General features: G+C 46.9%; 1 protein-coding gene across 4 annotated transcripts in view; it reads left to right on the forward strand.

Annotated features, from left to right (window-relative positions):
• Positions 1-14,507, forward strand: part of HIRA (histone cell cycle regulator) — a 90,317-nt gene that overhangs the window by 23,338 nt on the left and 52,472 nt on the right. For 3 of the 4 annotated variants that reach the window (XM_074321623.1, XM_074321621.1, XM_074321622.1), the window contains 5 exons: positions 521-615; positions 7,228-7,323; positions 8,593-8,753; positions 10,611-10,778; positions 12,577-12,690. In XM_074321623.1, the coding sequence (XP_074177724.1) occupies positions 521-615; positions 7,228-7,323; positions 8,593-8,753; positions 10,611-10,778; positions 12,577-12,690 (634 nt within the window). Of the gene's footprint in view, positions 1-520; positions 616-844; positions 914-7,227; positions 7,324-8,592; positions 8,754-10,610; positions 10,779-12,576; positions 12,691-14,507 lie in introns of all 4 variants that reach the window. The other variant, XM_074321624.1, reaches the window with a different exon arrangement.

Consider the following 14,507-nt stretch of genomic DNA (forward strand, 5'->3'; position numbering starts at 1 on the left):
GCTTTCAAAATACTGTTGATTTTGCTGCTTTAGCCAACATAAATAATATGTTTAGTATATACTTTGGAAAACTGTAAAAAATATAAAGAAAATAAATTACAATCCTACCACCTAAGAAAATCATGGTTAATATTTTGGTATTTTCATGTATGTCCTCCTGATCCATTTTCCATGCATAGATGATATCCGTGTTACACGTAATTTTTTCATTACATAGTACTATCAGATTTTGTATGCCGTCCTGCGGTCTGCTGCTTGCACTTAATTATATATTGTGAACATCTTCCTATGTGGTCGCTAGTCTTTTACCACAAGCTTTATGATGGCTATGTACGGTAGCATTTCATCACGTGCACGGATCGTAATTGACCTAGTCAGCTCCTATTCAGCAGTTCGGTGCTTTCCAGCTGTTGTCTGTTTTTGCTTTGTTCTGCTGCCATGATAAGCTGTGCTGCAGTGAGCGTCTCTGTGCGTGCCTGGAGCATTCCTGGAGCACCTTGCTGACTCCTCTTTCACACAGGTACATCGGCCCCAGCACTGTGTTTGGCTCCAGTGGTAAGCTTGCCAATGTGGAGCAGTGGCGATGTGTCTCCATCCTCCGGAGTCACTCAGGCGGTGAGTGGGGCTGCCTGTTGGGGTGGGGGCCCCAGCAGCTGTCGGCCCCTGTGGACTATTTTGGTCCTTAAAACAGCCCTATGTCGGGCTCGTCCCTCCCCATCACCATTGGTCACACCCTGCCTGTCCCTCAAGGTCTGTGCAGTCACCATCCCACTGCCTGCCTCCAGCTGCATTCAGTGCCCCCACTCCTGCCCTCATGGGGTATATGTTTATATCTTTAATGTAGAACTCCCCACGTTCTGCTGTTTATCCTGGTGAACTGAATCACTACCTTCATCAGTGGATCACTAAGTCCGTAAGCGCACTTTATTTATTCCGCAGAAACCAGCACACAGGGGCCCAATGAAAAGCTTTTTACTTGACCTTGAATATGTTTGTAAAATGTTGTAAATAGACTTGGAATGGAAAGAGACACATTTTACAGGTTTGGAATAAAGAGGAGGAAGGTCGGTCAGTTGATAGCAGTCTAAAGCCATGTGCTGTACACTTGTTTTGGTGCCAGGGATACCAGAGAAAAGCCTGTGGTCTAGCCCAGGAATGGCCTGAAGGGTTTCCCAGGCAGGGGGACAGCAGAAGTGAGAAAGGCTTCGTGCGACTGGTGAGTTGGCAGCATTTCACCGTTGTTGGATCTTTACATATAAGGCAGGGAGCCCCACAGAGTGGGGCTGACCAAGTGTGCAGGGACCAGGCCATGGAAGCCTCGTGCTCCCTGTTAATGATGGTGTCCGTTACCATATAAGACAGGGAGCCATTAAAAGTTTTGAAGAGGAAGAGTCTGACAGCTGTGGGGAAAAGGAGGTTGTTTCAGTCATTCAGATGAAAACGTCAAGGGCCTGAACTAGGCCTGTGGTAATTGTGATAGAGAAAAAGACTGATTTGGGGGAATGTTTTGGACAGAGCAAGGGGAGGGATGAGGGAGATTTCTAGCTGGGTGCCTGGATAGTCGATGGTCTCTACTGAGACCATAACAACAATGGGCCCATGGGGATGGACACTAATTCAGTGTGGGATGTGTGGAGTTTGAAGGAGTGGGGGAGAGAATGTCAGGAGACTGTTGGATTTCGGCCTGGAGCTCTGGGGGAAGATGGGACCGGAGCGAGAGGTTTGGAAGGCATCATCTGTAATCCACTGGCAGTAAGCTCAGCACATACTCTGCAGACACTTCGAAGGTGAACAAACCCACCTCTTGGTGACCAAATTGATTCCATGTTTGTGAAAATTGACAGAGTAGCATTGTGTTATTGTTGATAACAGTAAAAGTGTGTAACATACTCTTATTCACAGCTGCTCACAGTGGAATCTAGTTGGGTTTCTGGAACTCTGGCACATGTGTCTATGAGGGTATTCACGTGTGGGGTGGAGCCTCAGTGAGGACTTTTAGGGGGCCCCTAACTTAAGGCTCAGGTTGAGCCACAGTTTCGACTACTTTTTTGGCCTACCACCCTAGGGCTGTCCTTTACCAGGCAGGTAGGGTTGCCCACCTTCAACGGGGATACCTGTTACTTCTTATTCAGTGGTCCTGGTAGCGGGTGTGGGTAGAACCATTTAAGAGGAAAAAATTAGTGAAAAAGCACAAATAAATTAATAGAAACCACTGAGTCTTTGAAAGCAAAATTTGAAAAATATCTACTTGGCATGTTTAATCAGGGAATAGGAAAGAAAACTTTGGTGAAATTGGAAGTAAAAGGTCTAGAAAAACATTTAACCTAGAGGAATATCATCAAAGAGTGCAAAATGTTAACGTTTATAGTATTAAAACTAAAAACAACAAAATACTAAAAGAAATATGATTTTCTAGAAAATACAAGTTTTCAAAATTGATACCATAAGTTTAGGCAAAACTGAACAAAGTAGTAACCAATGAAGAAGTTTTGAGCTGCCTTCAGAAATGGTTCCTGGTCCTAAATTATTTTTTGATGTATTGTTGTAAACTTTTAAGAAAGATTATTCTGGAACATAGAAATATTTATTCTTTAAAAGAAGCTATAACCCTGTTTCCAAATCTAATAAAAATAATGAAATGAAAGCATAGATGAATATGAATAACGATATAAAAGTCAGAAACAGAATACTTGCAAATTTTATGACATTTGAAAACAGTAATTCATTTTGATTAGATATGATTTATAATGGAAGAATTTTGTGTAAATAAAATCTATTAATATAACAACATATTAAGAGGTTAAATGAAAAAAGGCACAGAGTCATCTTAAGAGGTATTCTGAAAGTAACATTAGATAATTCAGGATCAATTCCTAATACAAATGCCTTTTTAAAGGTGGCCATAGGAGGTTATTTCCTTAACATGATAGAGTCCTCTGTTTTTTTCAAACCAGTGGCAACTATTACAGTTCACAGCCTTGTTCTCATTTATATAGAGAAAAGACAAGGAGGGGTGCTGTCGCTTAACTTGTTACTTTGGAATTTCTGCAATACAATTAAATAGAAATCAGAAGGTAGACATCCTGGAAAATAAAGCAAAAATGAAATGATACGAGGATGGCATTGTCGCATATCAAGAAAACCCAAAGGAATAAAACTCTTGGAATTTATAAAGCATTGAAAAGCACTTAGGACTAAAGATGAGTCATTGAATTGGCCTCATATAAGAAATTTTTAAATTTTTTATTTTTCACTAGTAATAGCCTATTAGAATATCTAATGATAAAAGGAGAACTCATACCTTAGGAACAAAAATTATAAATACTTAGGAATAATCTTGCCAAGAAATGCATGCGCTCTCTTAAAACATAAAACACTGACCTTTTTTGAGAGATAAAAAAAATGACCATTTCCTTAATGGAAAGACTGAAATAAAGACTTTTTTTCCCCAAATTAATATTTATTATTCATCAAACAAATATTTATTGAGCACCGTGTGTGTTCCAGGTGTAGGTCTTCCCTTCGGGAGTTCATATTTTTGTAAGAGACAGATAATAAACTAGCCATGTAAGAAACTAGAAGGTAAGTGTCAGGGAACAAAATGAGATGGTGTGCCATTTCACCCAGGGTTCTTAAGGAGGGCCTCACTGAGAAGGTGACATCCAAGAGGAGACCAGATGGAGGTGAGGGGACAACTGTGTGGGTTTTCCTAAGAGCTTTTCCAGTCCGAGGGAACCGCCAAGGCAGCAGCCGTGGGGCGTAGACATGTGCTTGGCGTGTTCCCGGAGGCACAAGGCGAGGGCAGAGGTGTGAGGGGAGGGGACCAGGGGAGGGCTCTTCTCTGAGAGATGGGAAGCTCAGCAGGGTTTTGAGCAGAGGGGTGGCCTGTGGCAGCTGTATGGAGTCCAGATTTTAGGGGACTAAGGGGCAGCACTGGGGAGACCAGTGAGGAGGCTGGTGAGAGACAATCGAGGTGAGAGACAATGACAGTTGAGACCTGGGTCGTAGCAGTGGAAGTCAGGAGTCAGATGCACATTTTTTGGTGGATGGGATATGAGGTGTGAGATAAGCAGAGGCATTAGGATGGGACTAGACTGTGGCCTGAACAATGGAAAGGATGCAGTTGCCATCACTTGAGTTAAGAGGTGTGGGTGGGACAGAAATGTTGGCTGGGGGAAATGTTTAGGAGCTGGGTTTTGGGAGTGTTCCATTCGCATTGCCCAGCAGCAGTGGAAGTGGACCTGCTGTGTAGGCATTTGGCTCTGTGAGTCTTGAGTACAGGGCAGAAGTGTAGGTGGGAATAGGGTCCAAGGATGGAGCCTGGGGTTTGGAGAGATGAAGACCCAGCAAAAGCGGCTGAGGGGGAGAGGCCAGTTAAGATAGTGGAGAGAGCATTTGAAGGCAAAGGGAGTGAGCCACGAGTGTGTTGTCACACATTGCCTAAGGTCTGGTGAGGACTGAGGATTGACCATTGGAATTGACAGCATGGAGGCCCTAGTGGGTGAAAGCCTAGTTGGAAGGTATTCAAGAAAGACCAAGGGGAAGGTAGAACTGTATTGAAGCGAGCTGGGATTTGTCAGGCCTCTGTGAAGACACAGGAGAAGAGCAGAGGGGGTGGTGGAGCCAATGGATGGTGGACTTTAAGAAGACAGACAGTGGAAAGCCTGTAGCATGAATGGGTCGTAGCACCTAAAAGAACCATTAGGGTTGAGAAGCACCAAATTGATGGTAGGAGCATGGGAGGGTTGAAGTTAAGTCCAGGGAGGGTCTCTGGGCATGACCGTGGGAATGAATGGCTGAGGTGATGGAAGTCAAGGTCATTGGAGGAAGAAGAAGAATTTAAGGACCCAAGAGCCTTGGCTATCAGAAAAATCATCCTCTTGGAATCACCAAGAATGATGATAGGAGTGTTGGTAGGAACGACAGTGACCAGAAACTTAAATATTCCGGTGCAGGGAGGGTCTCAGGTATGTGCGTATCTACAGTGAGAAGGAAAGTGGATGGTATAGTTTGAAGACAGAAGCTGCAAAACGGGTTTATGTAGAGAATTATGTCACATGTGGATTACTGCAGAACTTAGCATTAACTCAGAAGGGCATCTGGAAGGATAAGTAACTTTATGAAAGAAATCACTCAAAGCTGCAGTGTTTGTCACATCACAAGTTTCTGGGCAAAACCAACAGCATTGAAGTAGGCTACAGTGCACCTAAAAGTGTGGTGTATCGTGAAGTTGGCATTGCTTATCAATAATGGAGAGGAAGAATTATTCCCCATTGGAACAGAGTAACCATTAGCAGTTCATGGGTGAGAGGAAAGTAATTTAGAGCCCCACTAATACAGCACACATCAAAATAAATTTGAGGTATTAAAGAGAGAAACATCCTAAATAATTAAAATAGGAGAAAACAACTGAATATTTATTAAACCTCTAGCAGAGGGAATATTTTTGAAGGTTAATAGGCAATAAAAGATGTCACAAAGGAGAATAACAGACTTTACTACATAAATCTACACTCTAAGAAGGTAAACTGGTGGGATTTGCAGCTAATGCCCATAGTGTCAATAGTCCATGAAAATTGCTAAGAACATTACGTCTCCTTTCTGGTTTCCCAGCTGACCACTTCCATGCTCTAGGATTTAGGTACCACAGTGAAATCCTAAGGTTCACATGTTGGTTCTCATATTTGTTAGACCCGCTACACAGGAGAGCTCCTGAGAAAAAGAGGAGCAGAGTCATCCAAAGACAAGAAAACTCTAAACAAATGCAAAAAATCTTCACTTTACTAATCAAAGTAAAATTTAAAGTTTAATAATGTACTGAATAAGTTAGAAGGGGGAAGATCATAATCCTCAAGCTAATAGGGGAGCTTTAAGGTAGACATTCTGCTTGTAGAAGTGTGAAGTCACACAGGACCTTGAATAGCAGTCTATAGTGTTAAAAGACTCCAGACTTTCATGAAAATAATCAGGTCTTCTGCCCAGATTCCCACTTTGGGGTGTCAGTCTCAAAGGAAAAAACCTAGGGAGTAGAGAGTGACATGTGCTCATCAGCATGGAAAACTGGAACCTAGTTAAAGTTCATTGTTAAATTCGGTCTGTGTATGGTAGCAAATGCTCTCAACAACGTAGAATGTGGAACAAATCAAAAGTTCTGAAGATCACACAGGCTATTACAATGCTAAATGAAGCATACCAGTGCATATGTAGCGTGAAATACAAAGGCCAGTACAATGTGGAAAAAATTCATCAAGCTGTCACTGAAGATGTTTTTAAAATTAGAAGGAAAAAAAACACAGAGATTTTGAATATTTTGCTTGCCCCTCTTTTCAAAACTCCTGTGAGGAAATGACTAGATAGCTGTTAACTTACTGTTGTGTTTCTGGTTTTTCATCTCACCAGCCATTCATTCTTCTGTACACCGAGCACTGCATCAGGCAGTGAGGTTAGAAAAATCAGTAAAACTGCACACGTCACACCTGCATGGCAATGGGCATCGTCACTGTCACGGTTGACCTTTCTCGATGCCTTGTTGTGCCTGGCACCGTCCTACGTCAATTTCTCACGTGCAATCCTCACAATACCCCTCTGAGGACAGGTTATTTTTTAAAATCCTCATTTTATAGACGTGAAAATTAAGTCACAAAGCAATGAGCATGATTGTGTTTGGGGGCTACGTAGGGAAAGGGTGCTCCTGTTGGTCTTGGAGATGAGGTCCAATTTATGAAGAAAAGGGCCTGAAGATGACTATGCATTCATTCAGTGAGTCAGCAGCTACTGAGCTTTGTGTGCCAGGCACTCTAAGTGCTGGACCTACAGTGCTCAAAGGGCTGTGTGAGGAAGGCCCCGGTAGGATGGGAGAAGCAAGCTTAGTGCGGTTGAGTGAGCCCCAGGCCACAGGCTCAGTGGGTGTCAGAGCCAGGGTTCTAGTATGTGAGTAATGCCACAAGGCGCCAAGCTGTCAGCCGTGTCCTTAGTTGTTTCGTCTGTAAAAGGAGCGGGGCGGGATCAATTTGATGCTTCAAATTTTATGACCAATGAAAACCTAAGTGGGGAAGTTTTTCAGATTGGTTTTTAAAAAACTTAGTTATGATGGTGCCAGGTCAAATCTCCTCAGACATGACACCAGGGACTGCTGGCCCAGCTGGCAGACAGGGGTGGTACTGAGTGCCCCCCTTGCCAAGTCTGCATGCCAGGTAAGAGACTCACTGCCGGCCCTCTGTCTTCCAGATGTGATGGATGTAGCCTGGTCTCCCCATGATGCCTGGCTGGCCTCGTGCAGCGTGGATAACACTGTCGTCATCTGGAACGCGGTCAAGTTCCCAGGTCTGGGCCTCCTCTGACCTGGGATGGCAGAAACGGGCCGCTCCTCAGCAGTGCTGCCTGTTGGTGTCTGGAACGGGATGGGCTCTGTCTCCTTCGGCTGGTGGCAGCATGTGTCTCACAGTGGACAGGGATTCGTGTGTCTTACTTATAACTCAGTTCTTTTTTCCTTCATCAATTATATTTGTTTAAGGTTTTCAAAGAGGTTTATATTAAAAATAGTAACTGAGTGCCAACATGAATGTGCCACAGATCGTGAGGGGCGTACATTGGGGACCTTGCCCACCTTGTGCTCAGCTCGCCCCAGTGCCCCCACCTGTGCTGTGTCTTCACACGTACCCTGGCACCCCCACACATGTGCCCTCAAGGGCAGCCCTCCCACCGTTGGGCTGTGGTTTCAGCTCAGTTGCTCTCTCCCCTGTGACACCCTTGAGCAGATGCAGCCTAACAAATCCAGTTTTGCAAAAGATTAGTTTTTCTTATTAACATGGTCAAAGTCATGGCAGATGGCATCACCTGGAATAGCACTGCTGTTCTAACTACTGAGATACGTCTCTCGTGTTCGTAATTGCTAAGGTACTTCCTGCTCAGCATCGGGAGTATGTTTTCCTCATGGGCTAAAAAAGACCGTCCATGGGCTGATCCAAGTCATTTTCTTTCTGTAAGCCACCAGCATGTGTGGGGACGCTCAGCTGGCCACAGGGTGGCAGACTTAGAGGCTGGGGTGACATTTAGATTATGGATCTCTAGGAGGTACTGTCTCGCAAACCTTTGTCCTCAGTGATGGCTTACAGCGGACTCCGTGCCTGGTCCCCTGAGCTGCTGGGGAGGGTCACATCAGAAGTGCCAATGTCACAGCACAGGTGTGTGTGGGCTTCTGTCCAGAGGGGCAAACCACAGGCAAGACCACTGGCTACAGACAAGACAAGGGGGCAGAATTTAGCTCTGGCCCAAGCCTGGGCCCCTGGGTGCCTATCCCTTCGGGGGCACATGCAGCCTCAACCCACAAGTACTAGCTGTGAATGAAGGGGAATCGTGGTGCCTGCCTCCTGGTGCAGTCATTTCATCAGGTTGCTTTTTCCCTTGGTGGAGATCAGATTGGGGGCTCCTTCTACTTGTGCCCAGGGGTGGGGGCTGGCCAAGGTGGACTCCTGAAGTCCCTTCTCTTGGCTAGCCATTCTGTGGCCCATGGATTGTAGCTCATGTTTCTGTATGTAGTCATCATTTCTCCCTAGGTAACACCTTTTCAATCTCTTTTCTTTTCCCTCACAGAAATTCTAGCTACTCTAAGAGGTCATTCCGGCTTGGTAAAGGGGTTGACTTGGGACCCTGTTGGTAAATACATTGCCTCTCAAGCTGACGACCGCAGCCTGAAGGTGTGGAGGACTCTGGACTGGCAGTTGGAGACCAGCATCACCAAGCCTTTTGACGAGGTAAGGAGATGGCCCCGAGAGCCAGCGCAGCAGCCTTCCTCCCCTCTGCACAGAGGAGGAGCTGGCTGGAGTCTGGACTGGGTGGGTGCTGAGCAGACTGGGGCAGGCACTCTGGCTCGGAGTTAGACGATGAAAATGTTTCATTTCTCAAATGCTATCAAATCTCCAACTTTGAAGTGAAAAGGATATAGAAGGTTTAAAACTGAAGAGAGCCTTAGAGATGCCCCCTGTAACCTTGTGCCACACAGCTGGCTGCCACAGATGCGAGGAAGCTGTTTCTCACCAGTGGCATGTATGTCGCCCTGCCCCTCGGGCTGTGCGGTAGGACATGGGCATGGAGGCGCTTCTCTCTTGTATTTTTCCTGACTGCTGTGGCTTTGCTCACTGACTTGTGCTCTGCAGGCTCGCTGACCTCGGGTAGAAGTACCAGTATGGTTTGCAAAACGTCTGGAGGTCAGACTGCAGTGACTTGTGTACTATTTTACTGTCTCTTTTATTTGAGTTCTCATTTTATATGGGATCAGAGCTCAAGGTTGCCATTACTCATTAGATGTTTCTTAAGTGCCTATTATGTGTAAGACAGTACTGGGTATAGGAAATCAAAGTGGATCAAGATAGAGTGTCTCCCTTGAAGCTTGGAGCCCGGTGAGAAAGAGAGACATTTGAGTATGTTGTGAGCATGTGATGGCGTTATCCAGAGTGTGCAGAAGCAGCCCAGGTGTGGGGTGTGATCTCACCAGGGAAGGCTTCTCGGGGGAAAGCACACGAGCGCAGTTCTGCAGGAAGACTAGATGTTGGCCCACTGGTCAGGACTAGCTGTGGGAGGACAGTGGAAATGTGTCTTCAGTTCTCCCCAAACCAGCAGTAGTTCTTGGCACATCAGCACCAGCTTTCACCTTACTTCATTCTGCCCTCCTTGGCTACAGCCTTATACCTGGGACGTGGTCCCTCACGCCTTTTCAAGCTCCTTGGGGCTCCAGCTGCCTTGCAGCAAGGAGGGTCCCAGGGGTTGGTCTCCTGGGGCAGCTGTGGGAGATGGAGCAGGAGTGTGGAATCCCAGTGGGAACTGGCAGCTCACCCTCTGGAGTGGGCCTAGCTGGAAGTGGAGGCAGGTGTGTTACTGTACTTGGGCCCTGCCTTGTCCTGCCCTCCTCTGAGGCTGTAAGGCCACGATCTTAAACCTTAAGCCTCTAGGGCTGGACTGACCTTGAGCTTCAGAGGGCTGGCTTTTGGTCCATGTCGTCTCAGTTTGCAGGAGGAACACTGAAGGGATGTACTGCCTCAGCCCTCAGTCCAGGCCAGGAGAACAGTGCCTTTCTGCTGGGCATTTTGTGGTTTATTCAGACTTTATGAACCTCTCCTCCTTTGCTGGTAGCGTCACCAGCCTTCGGGTGAGGAAATAGGCTCAAGAGAGCAGGTGGTGGTTCCTGGTCACCAGCTGCATCCCAGAGACAGGCTCCCGAGGGTCAGCAGGGCTCTTTCTCTGCCGCAGTGAATGCTCTACAGACCTCATGCAGGTGCTGGGCAGAAGGCAGGGGTCAGTGGCCAGGTCGACCTGGCCCACACAGAATTGACGGTTAAAAGAGATGGCCGCCCTGCAGATCCCCTCAGGGCCTCCCACTGTGCTGTCTTGAGCTCCTGTGGGAGAGCGCAGGATGCATCCGGTCTCCTCTGACAGCCTTTTTCTGTTGGATCATCTGGAAAGACTGGAGTTACAGCTGTCGGTGTGGCCAGAAGCCTGGGTGCACACTCCACCAGCATTCGTTTGTAAATCAGAGTTCAGCTTCATTCTTGAGGCCAGAGATTTGGTCACCAGGTTGGCCTTGAGCTCCTTTCAAGCACAGATGTTTCCTTCAGTGTGGAGGGACGACCCATGTGTTGCGCCTCAGCTGGTCACCTGACGGGCATTACCTGGTGTCTGCACACGCCATGAACAACTCTGGCCCCACTGCGCAGATCATTGAACGGGAGGGCTGGAAGACCAACATGGACTTCGTCGGGCACCGCAAAGCCGTAACCGTTGTGGTGAGTGTCCTCAGCCGTGGCTGGCTGGCTGCTGGCCCTGCCCGACTGGTACCCTCAGAGCCTGGGCAGTGCCAAGGCTGGGTCATGTGTGGGGGTGAGGTGGTGGGCTCCGAGATCCAGCACATGTCACCTATTTGTTTCATTTTAAATACTTCTGTTTTGATGTTTAAAAACCGAATTTACAAAAGAGAATACATACTTGTGTTTTCTGGGCGAACTTGAACCTGTTGCTACCACCAAAATCAGCCTTTGGTTAGAAACACTATAGCTCTGCTCTAGCCTTTTTACATATTGGGGCTTGCAAAGGGGTGCTCACGCATGGTGTCCTGACAAATGCTGCACTTACCACGCTCCGGAGGACACAGGCGCAGTTGGTGCGTGCAGCGAGCACGTGTGCTTGTCCCGGCGCCCCCGCAGTGGCCGCTGTAGCCCCGAGGCCACGCGGTGGATCGCTGGAGTGCTGTGAGTCTAGAGCTGCCTGCCCAGTCTCGATGTGGAGGGGGAGGAGTCCCAGGAGATGGGGCTGCTGCTCCTCAGGCTTGAGAGAGCACCCTCCTCCTTTTCTGACTTCCATCGAGAAGTGTCTTTAGAGCGCCCAAGGCAAACAGCCTGAGGAGCAGGATTTCCCAGGCACTGGGTGGCCGTGACACAGTCAATAGACTGGGGGCTAAGGCTGATGAAAGTAAAGGATCGCCTCGGCCCCTGAGCTCAGTCTTTTTATTTATCAAAATGGTCTTATCCTTCCCATTGTTTAAATTGATAATGAATGTCATATATTGTGACTTAAATTTAGACAAATAAAATACTGCTTCTTTAATTTTTTTGGTATCGAAGTCCATGTAAGATTTTGTTTGGACCCAGGATCATGTTGCTAAAATGTTTGAGAGTCACTGCTGCGTAGTTAGCACAGTGCTTCCACGTGACTCTCGAATGATCCTACCAGCCGCTGTAAGAGCGGCTCTGGGAGATGGTGGCGCCGGGGGCTTGCTGCCAGCTCGGTTGGTTCTGGAGACTCAAGCCCAGGGCACATGCCTCCGTGTTCCGTGGTTTCCAGTCTCTGTTGCACCCCTGGCCATTCCTGCATGCCCTCTAGGATTAGAAACCCTCTGGGCCACCTGACACTCTTCCTCCTCAGTTCTCCTGGCTTGGGGATTTCAACTCTTGAGTCTATAGCTCCCAACCCTTTTCAATTTAGAAAAGCAGCAAGAAGCTCAGCATGTGCTTCCAGCCCGTCCGACAGTGATTCCCAAGTTACACAGAGGCAACCCCTGGGCTGACCTTAGCCGATGTCGCCATCCTCCCTATTCGTGAGATCACACAGAAGTGATTAGTCTCTATGAGACAGTTTTGATTGTGAGCAAGAAATACAGTGAGGGGAAAGAGATACTGGAGCAGCCCTTCCTCAGGACCTTGTCCCTGAAGCCCAAGTCCTAGAGCTGGCCCTGCCCAGGCCAGGAGGGATTCAGCAGGCCAGTTCTAGTAGCTCCCCTGCCATCGACCTGGCTGTAGGCCCAGAACTGGAGAGTTGGTAGAGCCAGTTTGAAATCCTCGTCTCACCACTTACTCATTTGGTGACTCAGCATGTTTTCTGGCCTCTGACTCCCCATTTCATCCTCAGCAAAATGTCTCCTGGGTAGTTGTGAAGATGAAATAACACTTGCTAAGTGCCTAGGGCTGGGAGGATGTCCGTGCGGGGCTCCCAAAGGCAGGCTGGGATTGTGGTATGTTTATAATACTTGGCGTGAGGTACATGCTTGATGCTTGATCAATTATTTTAGCATTTTTTATTTGACTTTAGAAATTCAACCCAAAAATCTTCAAAAAGAAGCAGAAGAATGGGAGTTCTGCGAAACCCAGCTGCCCCTACTGCTGCTGTGCTGTTGGCAGCAAGGATCGTTCTCTCTCTGTCTGGGTGAGCCCCCCCATCATGAGTTTTTGCTGCTCCTGCAGGGGGACAGGAGATGGGGCTGGTGAAGGAGGTGGTGCCTGGAGGCCTGGAAGAGGAGGGACCCCTGCTTTTGGTGTGCCCAGTGTATGCTTTCACCCTGCACCTGCACCTGGGGTCAAGCCCTCCCATGACCATGGAAGGAAGCGCTGAAGACTGGGCCTGGACCCAGCCAGGAGAGGCCGCCCTGACCCCCAGCCAGAGCAGCTGGTGTCCAAACTCGGGTGGTCAGTGCCATAGCTGGCATGTTGTGTTTGCTTCATTTTTAAAACCCTGTATCGACGTATAACCTACATAAAGTGTGTTCACCTGAAGCATACAGCTCAGGGCATCGTCATTCCTGTTTACACGTGTAACCACTGCCCTAGAGTGCTCCCTGCCTCTGCCCATCCAAGAGCCCACTCCCCAAATCCCCCTCAGCCAAGGCAACCACTCTTAACGATGCCTATCACATTGATGAGTTTTGCCTGTCCTTAAACTTCATATAAATGGAGTTGTGCAGTGTTTAACCTTTTTGTGTCTTACGTTGCTTTTACTTGGAATAATGTTGAGATTCGTTTATGTTTTATGTTTAACAGTAGTTTATTCCTTATTGTTAATTTTCCCATAAGCAGAGTGGATTTGAAGTTGTAGGTTTGAAGGTTATCCTCTGGCTCCATTTATTACTGTTATTATTATTATTTTTTTATTACATTTTATTGGTGTTAGAATGGTCAACAAAACCACAAAGGTTTCAAGCGTACAATTCTATAATACATCATCTGTATATTGCACTATGTGTTCACCACCCAGAGTCAGTTCTCCTTCCATAACCATATATTTGGCCCCTTTTACCATTCCCTCTTCCCCCTTACCTTCTGGTAACAACCTAACTGTTGTCTGTGTCTATGAGTTTTTATGTTTTTGTCTTACAGTTTTATATCCCACGTATCATTGAAATCATATGGTTCTCGATTTTTTCTGTCTGATTTATTTTGCTTAGTATAATAATCTCAAGATCCATCCATGTTGTCGCAAATCGCACTATTTCATCTTTTCTTATGGCAAAGTAGTATTCCATTGTGTATGTATATATATATATCATATCTTCTTTATCCAGTCATCTATTGAAGGACACTTGGGTTGTTTATTACTGTTATTTGTCACAGAGAAATAGATGCTGTGTACATCATGAATTTTTCATGGATCTCATGTACCATCCATTTCAGAACCTGAACCCTAGTGCCATCATAGGCAGTTCCAGGCATGTTCTTGGTCTCCTCCTGGCCTGGGGCTCCATTCATAGTACTTTGACCAAAACATCACTGATTGTGTGCTGATGTTTCTTAGAATGCTGAGGTCAGGTGCTCACACAAAGTCCAGATTGCTGAGGGGTCTGTAAATACACTTTTGGGAGGAGGCACAGGGCTGGTTTTTTGTTGTTGGTTTTTTCTTTTTTCTGAAAGTGGAATTAAGGTAGGGGCAAGATTCTTCTTGTAGATTCCAGGTAGCTCAAACTCCAGGCCTCTCCTGCCACCTAGGATGGCCACAGTAATTTCCTTCCCTGCAAGAGCAGTCCCAGCTTCCTGGAAGCTTCCATAGCACCTGGTGGGAGCCCAACAGAAGGGTGCTCCCACCCAGCCCAATGCCCTGTGACCCCAGGACCTGTGAGCAGGGAGGTCAGACACTAGTGTATGAGAGATGGATCTCGCTGTAACTGGGGGAACATGGAGGTAGTGCAGGACCCAACATTAAAGAGACTCGATAATGAATATGCACATGGTAAATGTGATGCAGTCATCAAT

The sequence above is a fragment of the Rhinolophus sinicus genome, linkage group LG16 (genome assembly GCF_036562045.2).
Source record: "Rhinolophus sinicus isolate RSC01 linkage group LG16, ASM3656204v1, whole genome shotgun sequence".
Lineage (NCBI taxonomy): Eukaryota > Metazoa > Chordata > Mammalia > Chiroptera > Rhinolophidae > Rhinolophus > Rhinolophus sinicus.